The sequence below is a fragment of the Ptiloglossa arizonensis genome, chromosome 5 (assembly GCF_051014685.1).
Source record: "Ptiloglossa arizonensis isolate GNS036 chromosome 5, iyPtiAriz1_principal, whole genome shotgun sequence".
NCBI lineage: Eukaryota > Metazoa > Arthropoda > Insecta > Hymenoptera > Colletidae > Ptiloglossa > Ptiloglossa arizonensis.
Window position 1 is genome coordinate 16,300,339 of NC_135052.1, and position 26,544 is coordinate 16,326,882.

At 44.3% G+C, this 26,544-nt stretch overlaps 2 protein-coding genes across 11 annotated transcripts in view; one reads left to right on the forward strand and one right to left on the reverse strand.

Moving 5' to 3' along the window:
- The window catches only part of LOC143147316 (uncharacterized), a 124,477-nt gene that overhangs the window by 67,746 nt on the left and 30,187 nt on the right, over positions 1-26,544 (reverse strand). The window lies entirely within an intron of this gene.
- The window catches only part of LOC143147318 (protein-L-histidine N-pros-methyltransferase), a 56,296-nt gene that overhangs the window by 1,897 nt on the left and 27,855 nt on the right, over positions 1-26,544 (forward strand). For both annotated transcript variants that reach the window (XM_076312465.1, XM_076312464.1), the window contains exon 2: positions 15,806-16,017. In XM_076312465.1, coding sequence (XP_076168580.1) covers positions 15,806-16,017 — 212 coding nt within the window. The remainder of the gene's footprint in view (positions 1-15,805; positions 16,018-26,544) is intronic.

Consider the following 26,544-nt stretch of genomic DNA (forward strand, 5'->3'; position numbering starts at 1 on the left):
TGTAACGTTGCATTTTCAGTAGTAACTGTGCTCATATAATATTTTTGTCTTATTCCTATTTATAGAATATACGGACAAAATTCGATTGACTTTGGAACGAGTCGTCGAGAAGTGGTGAGAGTCGACCTACGGTTCCAAACACGAAATGTCGATTCCTGGAACACAAACGGTGCTAGACCTTGAAACATGCTCGTCGTTGACCCACGCCGCGAACACCTTTCAAGGCACCTCTCTATTTAAACTCTACAACACCGATACAACCGATCTATTCAACGTTTACTCGTCACGAACAATGAAACAGTTTCGCTAGGTTCTTTCCACGCGTAATTTCACGAACTCGAATTATTCATTAACATCACGAGTGGAAACGACTCTCGAGTCAAACTAAATTTCATCGTCGTTCAACCTGTACAATTTCCATCCCTTTCTTTTCTATTTGTTTACATCGTTACATCGCTAGAGACCTACCGTACGAAGAACAAAATAATTTTCTTATTTCCGTGAATAGATTTAATACTCTTTGCGATAATTGCGCGCACAGACTCGCGATGAAATTAAACAGTCCGAGGAGACGCGTTTCGAATAAATCGTAAGGCAAGGGCTGGGGGAGGGGGATTAATATCGCGTTGCGCACGACGCGGGGCCTTACGCTAATGCAATATGGCGCGTAAACGGGCTGAGAGTGGGGGAACCGCATCGGGCGCGGACGAGGCCGACTAGGCGGAAGAAAGAAGCTTTTATCGTGTGTTTGCAAAAACATTTCGCCACGACAGAGAGCAAATCGATTCGGAAGGATGGCTGAGCCGCGTGCTCGAGCAGGTGCCCGCAGGAAAAGAGAGGAATCCCATTCGGTCGCGTGAAACGAGAAATTTGAAATTCGTGAGGAGGGACGCCCCCGCGAGATTTCCCCCAACCCCCCTGCGACCGAAATCGACGCTAGACGTCACTCCTTTGCCCGCCCTACCCTCTCACCCTCCGGTCCCCTTCTCTCGCCTCCTGTTCCTTTGCACGTCGATGGCGCGCTATGTTTCTGGGGCTGCCGACGTCTAATATCCCTGAGCAGTCTGAAAACTTTACTCTCAGACAGAGTGGCGTGGATGCGTCGACCCGGTGGTGTTTCAAGGTTTTTAAAAGACTGGTGTACCGTCAATACTTGTAGGCCGAGAGAGAGAGAGAGAGAAAGAAAGAAAGAAAGAAAGAAAGAGAGAGAGCGCGCTAGAGAGAGAGGCGAAGGGCGCTGCTTTAAAATATTAAGTGACTGATGGATGAGGCTCCTGAGGGGAAGAGAGAGACGGGTGTTGCGCGACGAAGATATTCACCCGCCGAGACGTTTGCATCTTTTTCTTACGGTTCCCCCCACCGTACCCCCCGCGCCCTTCAGCTTTTACGCCACCGCGTGTCCCGTTTCTCGGGAATTTTAACTCGCCGCCGCTGTACAGTCGTCGGCGTTGTCGTCGGATCCTCTCGCGTCCAGAGCCCGTGCAACGAGTCGACCGTAAGCGCGCGCTCACGGAGCTTGCGAAATGCGTCCAACGACGCGTATCTCGCGCAGGCTCGTAATAATAATAGCAATACTCGCGATAGTAATGTTTATTACCTTGACGGCGAGGGGCCGGGGAGGGGGATTATAGGGAACGACATCCTGATTGCGGTTGACTTCAACGATTAATGATGATTTGCTTTCGCTATATCAAATAGAATTTTTCCTTTTCGTTAACGAACGCAACAAAGCCATTAAAAAACCGATCGCGATTTTTACGTAAGAACGAACGCCACTCGTGACACCGCCGCGGACGCTCGTTCGAATTGCCTCGGATCTCGACGTGCGCGGTCGAATATCGCGCGATCGGAACGTTACGTAACACGAGGCGTTCGAGATTTTTTTTTTTATTCCTCGTACTTTCGTCAATTTCGAGATCGTACCCGGATGTCTCTCTCCTCTCGTGAACGTTGAATTTGTGTTTTCGCAACGATCGTCGACGATGGAAAAACACAATCGCGTTAGATAATTCTTCGACGACCTTTGTCAATTCCTTGAATAGTACGTTGTTTTCGTTGTATTGTGTGCGTTTCAATAATTCATTTGGTTAATTTTTGTACAAGCGAACGATAAGATTCGCGGTTATCGCGGGTATATTTCTTTTGAAGATCTAACCTCGATATGTTTTTTTTTTTTTTTAACTTTTTTTTTCAATTTCAAACTCTGCCCGGTACACGTGCATTTAATATTGCGCGGGAAATAGCAAAAGGTTCGATAGTTATAAATCATGTTTCTTTAAGCAACTTCATTAAACGTCTTCGTATTCTTTCTTGCGGAGTCGTTTAAAAATTATACTTCATTAAAGTGTCTAATTTAGCGATTTAGACGGTCCAGTCATTAGGGAACAGATCAATCTTGCCGTGGCTGGTTTAATACTCAAAGACCCATTTACCACGGTTGAATTTGTTTCGATATTATCCGCAACGTTACTTTCCCCGTCGTAACGCGCGATACTCGTCCAAATTGTCGAAACGCGCGCCGTTCGTTAATCGTAAAAATATTTTTCCACGGAAACACGGGTTCCTAAGGTCGTCCAGATTCGGGAGGAGCACTCGAAGCGTCGGGAGATACAAATCGGGACGCGGTGATCGCGAAATCGGGGGAACCCCGGACAAGTCGCGAAAACGCGAAACGATCCGTTATATACGATAACAAACAGTGAGAGAGAGAGAGAGAAAGCGAACGAGTAAAAGTATCGTCGGTTCGCGATTTATAGACTTTGAAACCTGCTTCGAGATAAATCTCGCGCACGATAAATATACACGCCGAGTATGTACCCAGTGGCGAGCTGCAGCACGTGACACGCATGGTTGAGACTAAATGACAATGTAAATAATATCGAGCCACGATATCCCATTATGCCGCGGAGCGAATATGTTTGTGAAACAAAAAATCAAAAAGAGAGAAATAAAAAAAGACGGAAAAACGAAAGACCGTTATCGTTCGCGCGAGCGAGCGAGCGAGTCAGCGACGAACGCGCGGAATTGTTTGAGGAAAGAAGAGAGGCGGATGAATACGGCTCTCTCGCGTTTATGGCCCGGGAACGAAATCTAGAATCTTTCACGGCACTTCCCCCGGTCGGAATCGCGGAGGAAGATCTTGTCGGATCCACGATAAATCCGGATGGCCGGCGGATCTCGGTTTATCAATTCATATAATCGCGCGTGGCGTATGCGCGCGTACACATGCGCGGGAACGGGGACCGGTCGGTCGCGTACGAAAAACTGATTTCTGGACTTCTCTCTGCATCCGCGCTCGATCCCCGAACAGTCGTATTTATGTCTTTATTCGTGCCGCAGAATACCGGTTCCCGAGGAGAAGAAACACGGATTCTTCTCCGCGCACACGATACGCTTTGTCGCCCGAAGTTCCTCGCGTATGCGACGCGAGCGTCGACGCGGACCGGCGACGGCGACGGCGGGTTCCCCCCGCCCCCTTTGGATTTGAAACTCGCGGGGTAGAAAAAAAAAAAGAAAAAGCATCGAAGACGAAGTCGGTGAAACGAAACGTTTCGTTACGTCCCCCGTGTCCTTGGTATTTCGTATTTTTGCCAATTAACGCGCTTCTCGCACCGACGAATCCGTCGGGTTAGGTCTACGCGGAACGGAGTCCCCCCTCCTCTTGATTTAAAACTCGCGTGACAAAAAAAAAAAGTTTGAAGATCGGTTGGTAAAATGAAACGCCCTTGGTGTCCTCGGTGTTTCGTATTTTTGCCAATTAACGCGATTCTAGTCTCGATCGTTTAAGTTGGATGTAGGTTAGGTCTACGCGGGCCCCCCTCGATTTGAAACTCGCGCGAGAAAGAAAAGTTTCGAAGATTAGTCGGTAAAATTAAACATTACGCTCCTGGTGTCCTTGGTATTTTGTATTTTTACCAATAAACGCTATTCTAGTCTCGATCGTTCGAGTTAGGTGTAGGTTAGGTCTACGCGAAGCGGACCCCCTCGATTTAAAACGGAGCAAAGAAGGCTTCGCGACACACCTTGTGTACTTAATATTTCTTATTTTTACCGATTAATGCAAATCTCGTCTCGAATATTCATCCAGTTAGATCAGGGGTTAGGTCTACGCGGGGCCCCCTCGTTTTGAAACTTCGCGCGAGAAAGAAAAGGTTCGATGATCGGTCGGTAAAATGAAACATTACGCCCCTGGTGTCCTTGGTACGTCCCATTTTTGTCAATCAACGCGCTTCTTGCCTGACTAATCGTCGAGTTAGGTCTGGATTAGATCTATGAGGAGGTAGCCCCCCTCGATTCGAAACTCGCGGGGCAAAAAAACTTCCATTACGCTCCTGGTGTCCTTGGTACTTCTCATTTTTGTCAATTAACGCGCTTCTTGCCCTACTGTACGAGTCGAGTCGGGTCTATCGAAGGGGGCCCCCCACGATTTCAAACTCGCGGGGCAAAAAAAACTTTCACGGGAGTACCCTTCTAGCGTCCTTGGTATTTCTCATTTCTACCAATCGACGTGCTTCTCACCCGATTATTCATTGGATTGGGCCTGCACCGAGGGGGCCCCCTCGATTTGAAACTTCGAAAACCGATCGGTAAAACGAAAAATTTCCATTGCAACCCTAGTGTTCTTCGTATTTCTCTTTTTTGCCAATCAATGCACATCTCCACATAACGTACCTACACACACACGCACCAGGATACTCCCATCTTCACCTCATGGAATTTTTTTGTAAATATTATCTTAATTTATACAAGGCACCGACTTCAACTTTGTCGTGTTCGAATTGTGAACCTTAAGAACTCGAAATCCCTTAAGTAGATTTTTAATCCCAACTACGAACTACTTCAACGCGCAACGTACTCCGTGTGCGGAAGATCTTCTCGTCCAATACTTACACACGCGTGCTGAACGCCCATAGGCGTTCAACGCGCCCGATCCACCGAGCCCTTACATACATCTATCGTAGTCGAATAATCGAGACTCGATTCTCTTACAAATAGAGTAGAAACTTCTAGTCTCGATTTCAAAAACAAAATTTCACCGATACTCTCGAAATCGATCGGATAAGATCCCTCGAAGATCTCGTGCAACACCTCGTATTCGAATTCGCGTAACCGGCCGCTATGGTCGCTGAACAAACGCACGTACGTAAAAACAAGAGAAATAATTCCCCGAATGACAGAAGAAAATAATTCGCGGGACGAGATCGTCCCGCGCGAAAGGTGTTATCCTTCGACGTCTATAAATAAATTAATAAGGGTTGCGAACGTACATCGAAGCTCTCCCCGGCCTGCAGTTATCGTCACCGGAACAAAGCATCGCGATACCAGCGTCGACCGCGACCCGTTTCGAAAAGTATTAACGACTCGCGGGGATCCGACACCGTGGTGCAGGCTACGAGAGAGAGAGAGAGAGAGAGAGAGAGAAGAAGAAGAAGAAAGAAAAAAATATTTTATCGCGTCGTACGAGGAGACGATAGTCCTCCCCGTACACGACCGATCGATGAGGGGCAGCGGAAGGCAGTCTGTCATAAGACCGTGGAAAACGCTGGAAATCCCGTCGAAAAAAGGCCGTATAGGGGGAGAGATGGGACGGTCGAGCCGCACACATCGTAATTTGCAAGTTATTTTGCGCGGCTATACGGATCGGATAACGAAACCGCGGGACGGACACAGATCGTTATCGGCTCGTTCTCGAAACATTCCTCAGGCGCACGACGTAAATCCAGGGACGTACGTAACAAGAGAGTGCTCTTCCAGCCGTTTCACGCATGATCGATCGTACCCGTACATCAGGGAAAAGGGAGTCGAAAAGATTATATCGGTTTTGCGTAGGTACACGTTGCTATCCACGTGTGCACGGTTCGGGTAACAATCCGATTCATTTCGAATACGCTGATTCTCGCACGGGGGGTCAAATGACTTCGAATCGATACGTTCGACCTCTTCTCCCTGCCGAGGTATCGACGATGGGACTACGGTGTTGAATTAATTTCAGAATTTATTCAACGATTACGATACTCGTAAATACGTGATTAGAGGCGAGAGGCTGAACACAATTGATCGGGAAAATTGAAAATCGATGTATTTGGATTTTTTCTCTTTCTTTCGAGTTTAGAAACGATACTCTTAACCGTGTGTACGATCGAGTGTACATGGGTTAAGATATTGGGTTGTTCGGAAAGTCATTTTGTTTTCCAAAATCGAGAATATATAATTTCATAAGATGTTTATACGCTCTAAAAAATTTGCGTTTCATTTTTACCAAATAAAAAACGAAATTACTTTCGGAACAACCCGATAGAATTGTAGAAAACGAAATAACGTTGGGAGTGAAATTGGACGAGGAATGGTTGATTTTGCAGGGAATCGTCGATCGAATTTCTTTTAAGGGAAACGAAACACCTTGTATATTTGACTCCCGAGGAGGTAGTAAAACGTTAGCACTTGTTTTCGATGTCAGTGGTTAATAGAGATTTGGAACGTTGCGAGTCGATGACTATTCACACGTGTAATGCGTAAACTCTCATCCATCAATGTCCAGACACCTACATAGCGGGTTTAAAATAAACGTGAATTAATACCGCGTGGTTATGCGTATTGCGAATCGAATTTAATGTTTGTCGTGTCCATCCATTATAAGGAAATTGACACTCGTGTTACGCGTCGAACGTTTTATCGAAAAATTTATTAAAGAATTAAATTCTCCTATCGTTGAAAAATATCCTGCTCCCTTGGAAACGATACTCGAAACGTTGTTCGCGGTGGTGTTTCACGAGAGTTTCTGTTGCTTCTTTTTTTTTATATTTCGTCCGATGTCTATGTATCGGGTGTACTTCGAATTAGCGACAATATTTTACATCGTGTATTCATCGATATACGTATAGAAATGATCAAAATTATTCGTTTATCGATACTTCCAACATCTTAAAAGTTCAAGACACAATTTCTCGTTTAATACACAATTTCTATTCGCTCGCGAAATACGTTTACAAAGAAACTATATCGGTCGATAAAATTGATAAAATCCATGTAAATAAACATAAGTGTTTACTGTAAATATACCACAACCATAACATCGGTGAAGGTCGTTTTACGAAAGAAAGTGGTTGTAAACATTGTCGTTGAAATATTCGTCGCTAGCTTCGAGCACAGCAAGTATCCGTAAATGTAAAAATACCGAAGGACGATCTTTGCGCAAAATTGATTTACACGCTGCCTCGGATGGATAGGTTTTCAATTTGGCGAAGACTCTCTTAAAACGTGTACACCGCGTCGCTCACACGGATCGTGGCCACCTCCGAGCCAGAGAATTTACGAAAGTCGGAAACGTCTCTCTTTTTCGCGCAAACGAACTGATATTCTAGGCGCGGCCAGCTTCGTTAGCCGATCGTCGATCCCGATGAAAACTCCTCACGGTTAGTTACACCGCTGCTTTCCCAATCAAGAGTTCCCGCCCGAACTGTTCACAGTGTAATCCTTCTAAAAAGGAGTACACGTCTACCCTTATCTACACTTATACCCACTTTTTACTCTTTGCCGTTATGCCAAGTATTTTTCAGGTCTTCTTACTAATGAGATCTTTCGTCCCAATTTTCAGAGAGGAGGTGAATGATTAGATGCTGTAAAAAAAAAAAAACACTGTGTAAAATAAAGTACACCGAGGAGAGAAATTGGAGTTAACTTTCTAGGCAACGTCGAAAAGGCTTCGACACCGTTCCAGACGATATTCGATGGAACTGTTTCTTTTTTTTTTTTTTTTTTGTCTTTTATTTATTTAAAGAGGATGCTCTCGTGCCAATTTTCAAAGGAAAGACGAACGATTACGCGTTGCTGAAAGCTCTGCGAAATACAAAATACCGAAGAAAGAAATTGGAGCAACTCGCGGACAACGTCATAAAGACCCCGATACCGTCCAAGGTGATATTCGATGGAACCGTTTCTTTCTAGGAAGAGGATAAATCCTTTCAAGTGCGCGGAGAATGTCGAAAATATCGAACGATTATTACCTACGAACGCGTGACAAAGTGACGATAGTTTGGAAACTGAAACGTGACGGTGCATTTTTTAACAGCAACTGTATTGTGGCAGAGAAATGTTAGAGGGCTTTAACCTAGGTACATCCACGCGTTGTTTGTTCAAACGAAGCTTCTCATAGGGAGAATTGAACGACTCCGTGAAATAAAAAAGGAGAGAAAGTTAATATCGACGGAATTATTTTCTAAAATTTCACCAAAATTGAAGAATTTACAAAAAGTGGAGTGACTCGATTTGGCCTCGGAGACACTTGACTCGTTCGTATCTTCAACGAATACACTATCGATAAATCGCATTCGACGAAAGAAACAACGCGTACTTAAAAACACACTCTCCCTACCAATAAAAAAATTTTCCAATCAGAATTTCGTATAAATTGGTCCGCAATTTTGGTCGTTGCGAAACGTTACGTCAACCTTCTTTGCACCAACGTGAAATTAATCCCGTTTATTGAACAATCGTCGTACAAAATCACAACTTAAAACCAAACTCTCCCTACCAAAAAAAAAAATATTCCAATCAGAATTTCGTGAAGATTGGTCCGCAATTTTGGTCGTCGCGAAACGTTACGTTAACCTTCTTTGCATCGACGTGAAATTAATCCCAGCCGTTTGTTGCACGGTCGTTAAGCGAGATCACACGGTAAGTTCAGAAACGTGGAAAGATGGCGTCGATTCTCTCCCACGGCGCCAATATAACGCCCGTTGGCTCGCGCCCGCCACCGCCGCCGCCACCGCCGCCACCGCCGCCGCCGCCGCCTGCAGCAATAACATAATGGCACAGGAAGAGAATGCGTTTGACTCGCGATCCAACACGCCCGTGGAATCCGAAGAGCTCCGCGTACGAGCGGCCAAACATCCCTAGTATTCCTCGCTGAAAGCATAAACTGCTCGACGGCGTTGTTTATTGTTCACAGTTTACGCCAGGTTTACGCGTGCTACGGGGCCCCCTCTCTCCCGATCCGTGAATACGAGAGATTTCCAGAAAAAGGAACCCGACAAGGGTGAAAGAAATGAACCGCCGCCGCCGCCACCGCCGCCGCCTAGAGGAGAAATCCGAGATCCCCGCGATTCGATCTACGCTTGGCAGAACTCCATTTTATTCTGCGAATTCTGGATATCGAAAAGGAGGGGGGAACAATCCTCCGGTGTGATGTAATTGCTGCTCGGGACGGGGCAATACGTATCGGTCTCGTTAATGGCTATCGATGTGTGTATATATATATGTGTTTATATATATATATAGGTGCTGTATATGCAACGAGAACGCGTTCTTTCTTTTATTTTCGGTGACTGCAACGCGTGGACCACGGTTGTTCAGCGACGGTTGGTGCACCGTGGTTTGGGAAAAGTTTGAAACGAGATCGCGTGAAACATAATACAGTACGAAACGATCGTGCACGATCGACGTACAATGTACAAGATTTACACCGAAGTACGAGTACGCGGAATAAAATTTAACAATCGAATCGATGTCGTAACGCGTCTTAATCGCTCGAGACTCCGGTAAATGGAAAATTATGCGCGAAACAGAAAACGATATTTCGATAGATAAGACGAATTGTTACCGAGAATCACCTGAAACGAACAATCCCCGCGAAGCCGTGATTCTTGGTTTTATCGTTGGTGCTGATTATTCGGTTGTCACCGATAAGAACAATTTATCACGCCGCGTGCGATTTACAAAATTTATGCTCGATTTCGTTTACCGAATTTTACCAGCTTTCGAATTATAACGTCGATTAACGTTTACGTACATTTGGTAATAAAATACCGGCTCGAGATTGTATTTACTTAAATTTAAATAAACTGTTAACGCAGTTTATTATTAAAATACCGTCGAGTAATTCGAATGGTCATTTTCCGTTGCCTATTTCGAATACTTATTTTTCTTACCACGATAAACGCGTTAACCACTTTAACGTTGAAACGTGTACAGTCGGTCGCAAAAGTATCGACTGTGTACACCGTGTTGGATTATCGTTAAATTAATTGCTAATGAAAATTACAAATATTGCCGAACAAGGTAACAATAGGTATTCGAAGCGTTCAACGGAAAATATCGCGTTGCATTAATATTTTAGCGTGATTCTCGTTCCGTATCGGATCGGTGTGCACAGATTTATGCGATTGACTGTACGTACACACAACGATCTATTTTTAGCAGTACAGAATTCTTTTAAAATAATCATTTCGATACACTATAAACGATATTCGTTAATCCTATAAGATTCTTTTCGTTAAATTTGAAATTTAAATCGCGCGCGAACTTTCTATCGAAAGTACTGCTTCAAATTCGTTTTAACGAAGCACGAAGAGTTACATCGTACCACTGAACGTTTAGCCAAAAAATCAATTCGTTGAAAAATATTTCTTAAGAATTCTTTGCAAGTAGATTCGAACGATTCTCGTATCGAAACTGTTCGGTAACACCGTGTCCAAAACACGCGAGTCTTCGATGATCGAATCATTTAAATACCAGCAATTTTCACAAATATCGAAACTTTTTCAACTCGTGACGTTTCGAGAAGAAGCTGTAAAATTTCTCGAACACCGTTGTAACATCTAAACGGACGATCCTCGATAACAAAGACAATCTAAAATATCGTAGCCTTGAAATGCACCTATTGACGATACTCTACGGTTATACGACTGTGTTTACGTTTCGCAAGTTTCCCTGTGCACTGTAGTCTACCGCTTTAAGAGGGCGCATAACCATTTCGGTCGAATTGTGCTCAACGCGAGTCTCGCGCAATGATCAAGGAACCTCCACGAGCCGGAATTACAACGTCGAACTACTACTTTTTCAACGCAAACAACAGATTATTACACGCGTTTATCGAGCCTCTTAACCATTTTCATTTTTTGTCCCCGACACGTTATACCTCGTTGCAAAACGTTCGTAGCGTTTCGTAATAATGTTCTCGTCCGTATCGTCGTACGTGTTATTGATTTATTATGTTCTATCAATGTTCCACCGAGTGCGTCAATAAACGGAGACGAGCAGCTATTGTTGACAAAACAATCTTATTGTTCTCGAGATTTCAAGGTGATTCGATGTTTTATTTCTTGTTCTCTAGTTTACATCCGAGCATGGATGAACTAATATTAATTATTAATGTTATTAATATCAGTATTGTTAATATTAATATTGTAATTAAGTATTTATAATATAACTAATATATAATTTGTCTAATATTATAGTAGAATGAAGATTTAAACTTGAAATTTCGAAACACAAGTAGTTGGAAATTCGTCGATTCCATCGTATAAATGTCTCGAAAAAAGAATTCGAAACTTACAGAGTGGTACTCGGTAACCATAGTAAGAAATACTTTGTTATCGAATATCGTTTTCCATTTCGTCAATGAAAACTTGAATCGTCTTCTTTCGTTCGTCTCGTGCGAATTACACGCGAACTGTTCTTCGATGTTTAAAAAAAATTATTCAAAAAGTGTCCACCGATTTGCATCCACGTTGGGTGTATTTGTATCGGACAAAGGACAAGTTACTACGAGTAACTTCAAAGAAACGTGTATTTAACACACGTATCTACCTACGCGTCGTTAAATTCTGTTTCGAAGATTCTCTCTGATGTACCAAAAACACTCAACGACTTCTCGGCTAAAACCCAAGCGAATCGCGTTAAAGGTTCGCGTTACTCTTTCTGGTAATTTGTGTTTTATCCGGTCGAATAAAAAGATCTATAATGTGTCGAGAGTATTTGACTTTTGCTAGCGACAATGAAGGGAGGATGTGAAAAAAGAACGAGGGGAGACTCCATTTGTAGAAAGATCGAGTCTTTCTGTTGTTTGTCGGTGCGTTGCGAGACGTTGATTTAGATGACTGTGATTTCCGAGTTGGCTACTTGTTATCCGAGTCAGAAGGCGATTGGTGCGTGCTGTGGACTACACGGAAGGTGTGCGAATCTGATTCTCTTCCCTTCTCCTTTACCCGATTCATTCCGTCTCCCTCTGGCGCTGCACAGCGCCACAGAAAGTCGCCACTAATGACGCAAAGAGGAATGCTGTCCGGCAGCGCACGACCACGTCGGTAGCCATTTGTAATTCGCTAAGAAAAAGTTGAGAAAAAGTCGAATCAAAGTGTGATGACGGAGGGGGGAAGCCCGGCTACCTGCAATTAGTGATGCATGCTGGCAGCCATAATTAAAATTGTACGGTGGTTCCCCTTCTCTTTCTTTCTCTCTTTCTCGTTCTCGTTCTCGTTCTCTTCTCACCTACCGACGTGCTGATTTTCATATCCCTTCAGTCCCCTCTTCTTCTTTGTCACTGTTCCAATTCAGTTGCCCGCGAAAGGTCGTCGAGAGTTCGTTGGAATAATAATCGAGCCTCGTGATTCGTTGCGTCGCCAGATGCGGCTAGAATTCGTTTCGCGCGTCTTTGTACTTTTCGAGAATCGAAAATGGCGCGCGCACGCACGCAACAACGTCCTTAATCCGACGATTCTTCGAGTACTTGCAAACGACCATTCCGACCATTGGTCCCGTAATGGGAGTAATCGGGTGCGACACCGTCGCTAGAAACTTGATTTCGAGGTTAGGTTTCAGGGGCAGACTTCGACCGTGACTCGTCTAAGCGCGATTATTATCTCACGAGGTGTACACTTTTTCCAATTTGCGTAATAAAGATGTTCAAACAGTGGCAAATGTTTCTTTATTTTTCCCCGAATGTTTTTCACGAAAGATCGAAATTGACGCGATGGAGAATTGTCTTAAGTTTTCGATACATTCTGTCACCTTGAAACGACCTTAAAAATCAAAGCAACACACCTTGTATACGTTCCTTTTTTGTTACTTACGTACCCGTGTTTTCTATACATATATTTATTTCTCTAGTTACTATTTTATTTCCTTATAACGATACACGGTTGGCATCGGCAGTTCTCTTCAATACGCAGCTCCGAAAACTTGCAATTTTTTATTAAAAAAGAAAATGAAGAATTTCTAAAGTATCTGTAACCCTGAAAAATTCCAATGTCCCTTTACGTTTCGTCGAACCTTTCAATTCCAATATTAACACTCTCGTGCAATACAATTCGCGCGTACGCTTCGCGTATCGATAACTGTGCTATACTCTTCGATACGCGGTTGCACCCTACGTTCGCAATTTCTTTCGAACCGTTCCGTGTGAAAAATGAAAGAAAAAAAAGAGAACAAAAAACAAAAGTAACAATCGTCGATTAGCGAAACCCCAGCGAAACCCGCGTCTAAATTCCTTCGCCCCCCGAGAGAGGGTTAACACAATACGCAATCCCGGTTAAAGTTAATGAAGTACGAGAACAAAGAAACACCTTCGGTAATTACGTTTTTATTGCGGTCGGTTCGCGAGCATCGTTCCTCGCGGTACATTGTATCGGTTCCGCAGCGATTTAAAAAATCGCGCGGCGGTCGGGAGGGAGGGAGTGGGGGATGGGGGGCGCCCATCCGACGATGACAGAGTCGACAGAATATTACAGAGGTTCGCCGGAGTTAATTCCCCGGGACCCGAGGAGGGACTGTTTTAATTAGAGAATCTAATTGATGGCCGCGTATGGTGTGGCTGCCGAGCAATCCATAAACGACTTCTTAGGGCCGCGCACCTGGGCAACACGGCGTTAATTACTCACCTTCTGTGGCCGGGTCCTTCCATCTCCCGACTTTCCCCCCCACCTGGACCCCACTATGCCTTCCCCTGGTTCCTCCGTCGTTCTCGTTTTTTTTCCATTTTTTGCATTTTTTCTCCCCAAGAACTCTCTCTCTCTCTCTCTCTCTCTTTCTCATTTACTCACTTGCATACACACACACTCTCTCTCTCTCTCTCACTTACTCACTTGCATACACACACACACTCTCTCTCTCTCTCTCTCTCTCTCTCTCTCTCTCTCTCTCATTTACTCACTTGCATACAAACACACACTCTCTCTCTCACACACTTACTCACTTACATACACACTCTGTCTCTCTCTCACTAGACTCGAAAGAGACGCGGGGTGGAGAATAAAGGGGCTGCGCGCCAAGGGGGGGAAAAAAGAGAGGAAAACGGTAGGGATCGGCTCTACCGACGAGGGAAAAAGGAAGGGGAGCGTTGTGCTCCACGCGGGGTAACATAGGGAGGAATAAGGTGGGAGTAGCGGACGGGGGGTTGGGTGGGGTGGGGGGGAGTGAGAGCAACAAGTGTCTCCCGTCGCGAGGCGCAAAAGCATTCCTAATTACGCCCCTGCCCTTGGAGCGAAACGAGACAAAAAGCGCGTTGATTACATTTTCGTATAATTTCATCGGTCGGCTCTCTCGCCATTAAGAGCCACCACCACCGCGCGCAAATTAGATCGATTCTTTAATGCCCCGGGCCGCGTAATTGGTTCTCATTCTCGGAAGCTGACGATGAAATCGGATATCTGTCGTGTACATGGGGGTTTTAGGGTGGGATGGAGTGGGGAGGAGGGGAGGGGGTGACGGGGGAGGGAACCAAGCGGTTGCGGACCGGTCAACGTAATTGCTTCTCCGACTGTTTTGCGGTTCCGCGCCGAAACCGTCTCCCTCTTCCTCCTCCTCCTCCTCCTCCTTCGCCTCCCCCTCGCGCCGAAGGAATATCGTTAATGTCGCGATACGCGCCTTCGATAATGAAGCGAGAAACACTTTTTGCCCGGGACACCTTGCGGGATGTTAATGAATCGTAACGCCGCGGCTGTTATTTTAACGCATTAACCCGTCGCGAAATTTACAGGCAGCAACGCGTTGCGTTGCGTTACGCTGCCGCGCCGCATCGCGGTTCTCGCGGTTCTCGCGGTCGTTACGCATGTCGTGATTGCCTGCGAAATTGAAAATATTCGCGCGGACGAGTCAACGTCCGGCTCGACGCGACTCGTTCCGTTCACGTTTATTCCGCGCCGCGATCGCGCGACTCGCTGACGAATCGTCCACTGTAAGAGCGTAAGAGATTCGTGAAATCGAGGTGTCCCCGTAGGATTGGGGCGAGTTCGAACACCGAGAGTGTACACAAGCGAGTTAAACGGGTAAAAAAGAGTAGTCGATGATAATGTTTGTAACACGATACGTTGTCGAAGGGTAATTGTACGATGTCTGGTACGAAAGTTGGAAGTGTACCAATCCGCAACGAGAAAGAATGTTTAACCATGGATTTCGTGGTTCGGTTAATAAGGACTAGTAATTCGTCAGTGTCCTACGTTAATACGATTTACTCGTACCTAAAGGTAAGGGACAGTATAAAAAAATGTTTGAAGGTGGAGGAAAAATCAAATAATCGAATCGTAGTCTGTTTCGATTTTTTCCCGCCCATTCTGTCCCGAAGCATGAGAACACTACTATACACTTGGAACAATACTGTAAGATCTTTGCACAAATGTTTCCTCGAATGAATGTTTTCGAATGTTCGTTTGTTTCATGTGCCCTCGTTCAACTCCCGAATCGTAATCTTGAACTCAAAGAGCCCTGTGCGATAGAATCGATATGTATAAATTAATACTCTTGCGTTAAACCGAAAGAATCAATCCCTTAAAGCGACGAAAGATCGTCGAGAAAGTGTTCCCTCCCTTGTGCTCGATATCGGTAATAATTGTTGCAAAGAATCTTTCACGAGCGTTTTTTTGTTATTCGCTACCTTGCGTTTAATAAGTGGTTCTTCCCTGGTATAAAAAGCAGCGATGCATCCCCGTGAGAGTCTCCCAGACGTATTGAATTGTTAAAGAGTTAAAAACGTCGCAATGGTATTCGTGGTACCGTGCAGAAATTGTTAATACGGTCCTGCTTCTTATTACAGTGGTACAGAGTAAACAGTACCAAAATCCGCGAGGATTTGGTCCGTTTGTGGATTCCCCTCGGAGCAGGTGCTCAGCGTGATCAACCTGACAAAACTGCCGAAATCTTCCTAATGAAATCCGCCGAGAGATCGGACTCCATACCGTTGCAAGCGTGGCATTCGTTGGCAAGATCAGCTTTGTCTTGGTTCATCAGCCGCACGTCCATAAATGGGTGAGTACCGAACAGTCGAAGATCCTCAAAATCGCAGAATTCATTCGTTATTAATTCCCCCATTCTTTTTCCCCTTTCGTTCATTCACGTATCATCTCTTCTGTTCGGTTCGATATTAATTCAGTTTCGTATAGGCACGTATGCAGGTCACAAACGATACGTGCTCACGAAAAGCGTTATTGTACGGTTGGTCGAATCGATTCGTTGCGATGAACAAACTACGACTGCGTCTTTACGAACAAAGCGAACTTTAATTACGGTACTCCGTAAAAAATGACGCAAGGATTCGTATCGATGGGTTAATTTATCATAATTGTCACTCGGTCGCTGTACGATTGTACCTGGAATCTGATAATCGAGCACGGTACAAAGTATCGAAGAGTCGTTGCGAGTTTGTACTTTGTAATTTATCACAACGCGTGTGTTCATTTTGTTTTTTTTCTCGAGAGCGAACGATGGAATCGAATCGAGCCTAAGATATTTTAACCACGAAGACGATTTATTCGCGACGTGTACCAACGTCCACGAACCAGCGGACTGTATACAAGTTCCATTTAAATCACTCGCATGATCTTCGAAAGTCCATCTGTCGATTTTTCTTGGCGCGATCTAAGCTTCGTCAATACTCGAATGATCTCCAGGAATTTATCTATTCATATTTCTTACAACTAGTGAAATCTTAACTCCTTCCTTAACACCCACTTATGTATATTCTCTTCGATGCAACGTTACCTTCAACACGAATACATTTCCATGTTCAAAATATCTCCACGTGTACAATTTAAAAAAATCTAAATTCCATCTAGAATACCCAAACGAATTCATCAAGAATTCCCCTATCGACTTTTCTTACCACCATCTTAACTCCTTCGACACCGTGTATTCTCTTCGATGCTACCTCGAACACAAATACATTTCCACGTTCAAAATGTCTCCACGTGTACAATTTAAAAAAATCTAAATTCCATCTAGAATCCTCAAATGAGTTCTTCGAGAGTCCATCTATCGACTTCTCCCACCGCGATCTCAACTCCCTCGATACTCGTATCTGTCTAGACACTAATGTCGACCACCGCCGCGACAAATACATCCAAACGGTAAAACACGTCTCCGCGTAAGAAACCATTGGAAACACGGTACCGGATGCGGTGTACCGAAAAAGCAATCGTCGAATGGAGCTCGCGCGACTGTCGAGTCCTCCTAATCGTTCTCGAAGTGGAATCGAACGCGAACCTTTCGCAGGGGAACCGGTCGACGAGGTGCTTCGCCGAGAATTTGGGAAACTTTTCAGCGACGATTCTCGCGAGTTCCGTCTCTACTCGCTAGGGCAAGACCGAGGCCATCCACGGCGGATCGTTCGCGAGGTGATGAAAGGAGGCTTTCCCTTCTCGCCGGTTAATTAATAACCACGCAGATACGATCTCCGCCTATCTCGCTGTCCGATGAAGCTCGACAAGCTGGTGGCAAAGGCCCTGGCATGGCCGTAGAGCGTTGCCGGGTCGGGTCCGTGAGGTGGGCCCCTTCGGGACAGAGTAGGGGAGACAGCGCGATACGAGAGAGAGGGAGAGAGGAATGGTTATTGATGACCAGCTTTGTTTGCCCCCCGAACCGTTTATTAAAATCCAACGCGGGTGATTAACCTCTCCCCGACTGCGTCGTCCTGACAGCTACCAGGCGAAACACCTCCGCAGACCTCGGGTGTGTATATAGGATTGACCGGAGAACCGTTTATTAAAATCCAGCACGGCTATCCGTGGCTACTAGGCGGAACAGCTCCGCGGCCGCTTCATGAATTAGAATGATGTAGAAGTTTTTTCGTTGCTTCTCGTCAGGAGCCCCCGAGGATTGAGCAATTAACGCATTACGAACCGGTGGACGGGGGACGCGTCTCGGATACGGCCGGCGCGCCCCGAACAAGGATAAATTCCTGGTAAAATATGGATTTTCGCGAAACCGTTTTATCGATCGTAAACGGGCCGAATGAAACGTATCGGTGCGCCGTAACCTCCGTAAAAGTCAATCCGTCGAGACAGTTAATACTGTTCGCGATGCCGTAAATATAAGTAAAATACGCGTAAGCGCGCGGCGAGATTGGCGTGAAAAGTAGTTAGAGAGTCGCGCGCGACTATAGTTAAACTTGAAATTAATGTATCGGTCGGTGAAACGGGTATGGAAACCATCCTGGAACCCCGATGCTTTTAATTTCGCGCGTAATGAGCCTTACGTGGCCGGGGACTCGGATAAGACAAGGGGAGGTGATACGCTCTCTTCGACGGGGACGCGTTGTTCTTATTATTATAAACATAAATTTACAAAAAAATTTCACCTGAATCGAACGTACACCTTAAGCGCCGATACGCCGCTACGTGAGAAGGAGTTCGTTATTCAATTGTAAATTCTTACCGAATTTTTCAACGTAGCGGTATATATTTGTCGAATACGGTTTAGTAGAGTTTTTCATTTCAAATATTAAATATCGATACGTGTGCTTCGTTATGGACCGTATATTTCTTATTGGATCTACATCAGGGGAATATTAAAATTTCTAATTTTAAATATTAAATATCGAAACGCGTGCTTCGTTACGGACTGTACGTTTTCCATTGGATCCACGCGAGGAGAATATTAGAGTTTTTAATTTTAAATATTAAATATACTATACTCTCAAATTTTAGAGAATTTCAACCAACGCGTACTCGAGAAGATTGTACATATTTATATCGTAACAGTTTCTTCTTCGTTAATTATAAACTTTCGACGATATTAACGACACTCTCGCGCGGGATAGACTGCACGATTGAATTTATTTAGTCGAAAAGGAAGAGAACATTTTCATTTGCTCGAGAACATTTTCATTTACTCGTCGAGCAACGGTTGTTTTGGGAAATTGATTGCACCTTTTTTGCACTATTTTATCGTCGGCTTTGGTTGCAGCGAGAAGAAATATAACAGTGCGCGAGAGTGATTGGTGGGTTGCACAATGGAAGAGGATCGTGCTTCTTCCCGTCAAGCGTCAGATTAATATTTTGCCGGGATAAAATTAATAGAATAAACACCTGCAAGATCGATGGGGGTAACGGTGATCTAGCCACGCGCGAGGTGTTGAAACTTCGGCTCGGATCTCGAGATCGGCTGTCTTCTCGCCGATTTCAACGCAACGGTGATTGTGTCAGTTCGATGCAATTATATTTATTGACAATTCGATCGTAATTGGCTTTCAGTTTGTTAGGTAAACGTCCCAATCAACGACACATTTTACGCCGATCGAGTCCCTTGTCTAAGATTACAAAATAACTCTTACACGTTTCATCGAGTCGACTCGTTTAAATATATTACAACGAGGTTTCTGCTGCAACCAGATCGCGCGGATACTGAGATGAATCGAGTCAAACCTTTTAAAAACGAAAAAAAAAAGGAAGAAAACGTTCAACATCTTAAACTGATCGATAAATGTCCCAATACCCGACACTGGATACAGATATCGATATATCCGTATACCCGTGTTTAACGTTTGATATATAGAGCGAGTAGAACTCGTTCCAGTGGATCTAACTCCGGTAGATCTTAAGAATCGCGAAATTGGAACGTGCGAATCGATTAATTGATTTCGAATGGAAAACGATCGCTGCGTACGATTCGTTCGGGACACGTGATCGGTTCGATTAAAGTAACCACCCACGATGAGTACCAACGGTTACAACCGTGGCTCTACTATACAACTATAGCTCAACGGGTACAACCGTAGCTCCATCGCGAGGCAACAATGCTCGTACGTTCCTTGCGACGAGGTGTACGCTCGAACGTGGGTACGCGAAAACTCTATCATCGTTTCACGGAGCGATTTCTGAAAAATCGCCAAGGACAAGCTAGCAATAAGATCGCTAAGTGAAAAAGACCGTCAATGTCACGACTCTGATGGAAAGTTCAGTAACGAGCGAAATGGTGAGAACTGTGCACTGACAATCTTTATCACTCAGCAACCTTCTTGCTACCTTTCCTTTTGGTTTCTTCGAGGAATTGCTGCTTCCGTTAGTTGGTCAACTTTTTGCCTCTTCAATTGATTCTGCTGATGCGAGTTCTCTTACTGGCTCTTCTTGCCTATGCTGTTAGTTGGCCGATGTACTGCCGGACAGAGAGAGAGAGATTTTCCTCAAAGTGATCCGCGGTGTCTGAACAGGAGAACGAGAAACGCTAACTTTGACGGATTCTCTCGAAGCATAGGTGGCTAGGTGGATAGATAGCTAGACTCGTGATGAGGTTTGGTGATCTTCACCGGTTGGTGGACATTCTCTTAACGATTCCATTGAAAGAATTCGCGTTACACCGTAATCGAAAACGGAAACACGAGATACGCTCGTGTATCCGCGAGAACGTCGGTGACCCTGCATCTAACCAAAGAAGTCGTTCTTTTTTTTTTTCAGAGAGGGCGATCGCTCACAGAGTTCCCTGTGGCTAGAGTAACGGCAAACTTGCGAACGATTAGCCATGGTTACTGAAAAGGCCTGGCTGATGGTTTCATTGATTCGAATGGTGCCACAAGCGTGTGCAAATACATACCAAAGGAAAGTAATTAACCCCGCTTAGGAGCAAGTAAAAGATTCTTAGCTCAAATGTAAGCTCGACAAGTAGGATTTACTTACGTTGCTTTTCACAAACGCGACATATTCTATTCGTGTAAATACGTGTATATGTTTAACAAACCGTTAAATATCCAATGTCGTTCGCAGAATAATCGTTCGACTTGGAATCTTTTTTAAGAATATTACCGGTGTAGATTTCGGTGTTGAATTATTTTTCGATCGAACCACGTATTTTTGTAGTTATAGTCGAATCGATGGAAGTATTTAAAATAAAATGTTCCGATTAAAACGACGCAGGTTAGTTTCGTATCGTAACAAGAATAATGCTCGGTAACGAGATTCGGAACGAGATTCGTAATTTCGACTGAAATCCAAGGCAGAAATGATTCGCAATGCACAGCGAGAGAGTAACCGAGGGTATATAATATTCTGGGTTCCAAATTGCACCGTCTTATCGGTTGGCCGTGTGCCGTGAAATATTTAGATAATCTTCGTTTATGCATCCGAATAGTAATTCGACGATGCGAGATACCTTCGTTCGTGCTGAAACTTACAACTTTTATAGTTTAAGCCTGTAAGCATTTAAGCCTGTTATTTTAAACTAGAGCGTGACGCATTGCCACCATCTCGAATCTCGAATTATTATGCCGGTAAAGCGTTATTTTACGACAACTTCCACGAACAAGAAGCCCGTATCGTTCGCGCAATGACATTAAAATAATTTATCGACACTTTAGATTTCTCTCGAACATTTAGATTCTATGTAAAACTACAACTCCGTGTTTTACGAATACTTTATCTTTTTAATTTTATCGTCCCTCGTACGGTGATGTTCCGGTCAAGTTGTAAACGTACCGTTCCGTGGCCGTTCTCGCAAGGATTCCGATACATTTCGATAACTAGACGAGATTTTATTTTCCTAATTCGTAACCATTACCTGTCCAACGTAATTAATAGCGAAGAAACGCGTTCTTATTAACATTACGTCAACCGTAATCGTACGAAACCCGCGCAACGGTGGATCTATACCAATATTAACGGTAGATATAAATAGAATTTAGACGATTACCGACCATCTCCTATTTATCTTCGTCATCGGGTCTTTAAGACACGCGTGATTAAACCACTCCTCTGTTCAGTGATAAACTGTTTCCTGTATCGAAAGATATCGGAACGATCGGTGTTACGTTCTGTAATATACGGTAGCCTAATTCGATAACATCGGATGTGCGTGTGTTTTGACACGATCGATCATCGGTAACCTGTATCTTTGTTGTATCTCGCGGTGAAAAACGTCTACATTATGCATATGGTAAATTTGTCGAAAATCCGGACCCCGATGTCGGATTAATTTTATTCCGTTTCCGAAGAAATGGCACACGTCGCGCGTAACGACAAAATTGATCGTAACCTAAATCTCCTACGCGTCTTAAATAATACACGCGTACCGTAAATTTGTCAATACTTCGTGCTTCAATCTCGAACAAACGCAATATCTAATTAGAGAATTGACTGAACGTCAATTTCTCGAAATTCCAAAGTGCAAGTGTGAATTGCTCGCAATTCCACATCTTGGCAACGAACAACAATTGCAAGCAGAACTGTAATTCTGTGAAAATTCCAGGTTTCAATTCCGAACGAACGTAAATCGTAAATAGAAAAATTTCGCGTAACGACGACTCGTCGCTAGTGTCGTTCTTGGTTGTATCGTCGAAGTAAAAAAATTCGTCGTACCTCGATTCCAAATAATCGCGAAATCCAATTAGAGAATCCGGCTAGAAGCGAGGATGACTCGCCACGAGTTAAAGTGCAATCAACAGCCGCCATCTGCTTCGTTATGCGCATTCGCGGCGAATTTCAACGTGGCAAGGAACGGTCTAAAACTAGGATGAAAAGAACAACGAACAAGTCACCTGGATGACGTTCACGTGACGTTACGACACACTCCCGCTGAGAATATTCATTACATTCCCTTATGGCCGATCCCCTACGTCTTGGTAGCTCCTGGCTTCGAGGGCCGTTCGCTCATCTCACAAATTAATCATAATTAGCGGCGAGATGTCCTCCGTCGGTCCACCGCGTGTGCGCGCGCAAGTCAGATAGAGAGAGAGAGAGAGAGAGAGAGAGAATGTGATAAAAAACGGAGGAAAGAAAGGAGACGAAGAAAGGAGAGACGAAAGAAAATCAGCCGCTCGAAGCGTGCATCCGCTCTCGAGTTCTCGACAAGGGTCTCGACGTGGCCTTTTCGAATCTCCACGCCATCCTGATTTTATTTTCGGGGCAAATTGCGCGCAATTTTCGACAAATGGGCAGGTGTCCGCGTACGAATCCTTTCGCAGCTCCTGACGTCAATTAACAATGATTGGTCGCCGTCGAATGGTTATTACTTCTAATTGTCGGCCGGAAATGTTCTCCTTTAACCACAAGTTTCTGTTATTTCCACGGTTCTTCGATTGTATCTCGATGCAAATTCGGTTGTTAGAGCCTGTTTGCTTCGCGGAACACGGAATAATTATAGCCCGGCTGTCACTGGCTCTACTCTAATCCTATTATTCACGTGGAAACATTTAGACACACGGCTGCGTTCCGTGTCCATTCCGCCACTTTTGATTCCACCTCGAGGAACGAAACAAAGGTGATAATTCAGGCAACGAGCGGCAACCCAGGCGTGAGGTGTGATTCGATGTTTCGCGATGTTTCACGCGCCTCCTGCAATTAGTTTACGACCTCGTCCTTTTCGTTCGCGGTACCCTCGTAGGATCGATGTAAATAGAACGATCGTGGTAGATAAATTGCCACTCGACGGTATCGCGATTAAACGTTACGAGCACGGAAAGAAAACTTACGAACGATTTCAAAACGAACAACAGGGGAGACACAACCATCGAGATACAATTATTTGCACGCGTGTTATCGTTCGATGAAAAATCAACCATTATTTCATCGATACGTGCTCAACGCACGAGTAAGGTTCCAACGATATTCGTCGACGAAAAATTCATCCTTCGAGTTCAAATTCTTTTCTCGAACTGCGTAGGGTTTAATTTTTTCGTCGAAACGACAAGGTCTCGAAAGAGATTCAATCTCTGATTAAACGCGACTAATTCCTCGCTCGTAATCCTAGAAACTATTTCTCGAGCGTATCTTTGTAATTTTTGTAACAAGAAGTACATTATCTTCTTTTTAAATTGTAACTGAAATCGCATCGAATGAAAATCAAATGTCTTGAAACATTTCCGCACGTATAATACTCGATAAATTACTGCACAGTCTTCGTCTTCGAGTTTTTGAACACACAACGCTACAAAATCGTTACATCGTCTGGAGCGTAAAATGAGAAGAATTTTTCAGAAAAAGGAAAAATATATGCAGTTTTTCATTAAGCCTCTTTACTGGATTCCGTCATCTCTAACAGGAGCACCGTATTGCTTAGTGAACAGATTCTTTAGACATTCAGGTTCGTTCGGAGAGAGTGTAAATTAATACATAGTTAATAATAGTTGAACAAAGTGTAAGATTAATATGGTTCCTTGCTGAGAGGGGACATACGACCGTAAATGTTTAAACGATGTAAAAATTGATCGCTAGAGTGAAAATTTTCGCGTGGTGGATAACAAAGTCGGACACGAGCAAGAAGATGGAGATCTGGCTCCAAAGTTAGACGGAACACGGTAGCCAGTTTTTACGCCGATCTCTGCCATGTACGGGAACTTTAAAACAACCGTGAGTACCTGCTAGAGGAAGACGATCGGGTAGAGGGGGGAGATGGGAGATGAGGGGGGGCTGTTTAGTTCCGTGTGCCACCTGTTATCTTCTTGTATCCTCCTCGAGGTCCCCTCCGCTCCGCGTAAACCTTACTCCCGAAGGGTGACCAAATACCCAACTTTGTTTCTCGTACGGTGTCCAGCTCGACGATGGTTTTTAGATCCGGTCGGTACGTAAGCGAATTCGCCGCTCAAAGAAACTCGACGATGGAAAATAATTATTAGACACCGGTAAGACGAGATGCACGGATTGTAAATCACGGATCGTAAAATACGTACGTACGTACGTATACATAAGCAACGTTCGCTCGGGCAGCAATCGAGGATAGATTCCACGAGTTCTTTATTCGCATAGCGTTCGTTTCTCTCTACTTGACCGTTGACGCTAGCCGAGTCATGTGTTGCAAGGTAAATACGATTTTAATGAGTGAACACGAGTAGACCATGTGGATCGGTAATGCGCGGGAACCAGGCCAAGCATTTTCCTAATTACCGCCGACCGAATGGATAATTTTCCGGGAACGTTCGGGTAACATATGTTACCGTGAAGGAATTATGCGTTCGCGTTGCCAATCACCTGAAAACACATCGTCGTTGCGCACCACCTTGTTTTCACGGCGACCAAAGACCGATCGTTCCGTAATTGCTCGTCGGGACGGTTCACGGGCCGAAATTGAGCACAGGGGGATGGGGAGGGACGATAGTTGTTAACAAGACGATAACGTCGCGCGATTATAACGTTGTTTAAATGTTATTTCCCGAGAGGTTGTGTTTCGCCAATTATTTAAAAATTACAGATCTGGAAATCTCTTCATGAATTTTCTCCGCGAGATTTGCACGTCGCTGTTGTATAAAACGGTAATGTTTTTACTTTTGTTATCTACAATATTGAACTTACGACGAACGTAGATAGTAATAGGATCTTTCCACGCCAATTGAATACGCGTCTGAATTTTTGTCTCCGAAGCTATCGATCGCGTCGACTTCATTTTTTTTTCATTTTCATCGAGAAGGATCGCCCTTTCGAAATAAATTTTCCTTTAGACCGACCGGTCCTTTTCGCCGCGTGAAAAATATAAACAAATTCTTCGTTCGGAGAAATCTCGAAACGAATATCCAACGATTCCTCGAAGCGTTCCCCGCGAGATATATTTTGTCTCGATGAGCGATTAAAAGTCTTTCCAATATTCCACGTTTTCGAAATACTCGTTAAAACACGAGTTTCCTCGTCACCGTTCGATTAAAGTTATCAACCCCGTTGTTGCTTCGTCGATATCTTTCGCGGTACTCGAAGTACGTACTTCGTACACCTGCTAAACTTCATTCCGTCATACTACAAACGTGATCCACTTTTTCGATCATTTCTCAGATCTTCGAGTTTTACACGTTAATAGAGGCTCTCTTACGGATAACAATAACGCATTCTCGGTACTCGCTACCTCTACTCGATCGATCGACATCGAATCGCTTTCCGTTGAGCCATCGTTAATATTCTCCATATTTTTCTTCCATATTTTTCACGCAACAACCGTGATTTGATCGTTTCCAACGACACTCCACAGTAGCTTTTTTACACCGTGAGCGTAAAGGATGCACTTGTTATTCACCACGTTGGAAAATACACACGCGGATTTACAGGAAACGAACACTCATCGAACGAAAGTTTCTCGGTAACTGAAGGACTTTCAAACGAGGTACCTGCAGGTATAGAAGACTCTGCAAGGGTATTTCCATTTTGGGTAAATATTTTGGTTCGTTAATCGCGAAACGTAGATTTTAGGTGAATAGAGGACGGACGAAACGGATTGTGATCGAGTTACAACGTTCTCGTATACGTTGCTTAAATTAATAGCGGCTACGAGACCCACGGATTTCTATTGTGAACCTCGTTGAAGATATATAACGTGCGAACGGTACGGTCGACCGAGCGTAGCAATCGAGTTCGTGGGTCCGTTACCCGAAACGAAACGTGCTCCGTGACTTTTAACAGCTCATTGGAAGATTAATTACGAAACGCCCGCTCCAGAAATTACTTGTCCCGCGAAATAAACTTCGGGGGAAGCGATGAAATTTTTCGAGATTTTTAACCGATCCGCTTCGACTCGAAACCTGCGAACGAAGAATTCGTTTGCAATTTTTTACACGACAGAAACGACTGCACGACTCGAAGGGAAATTTATCCG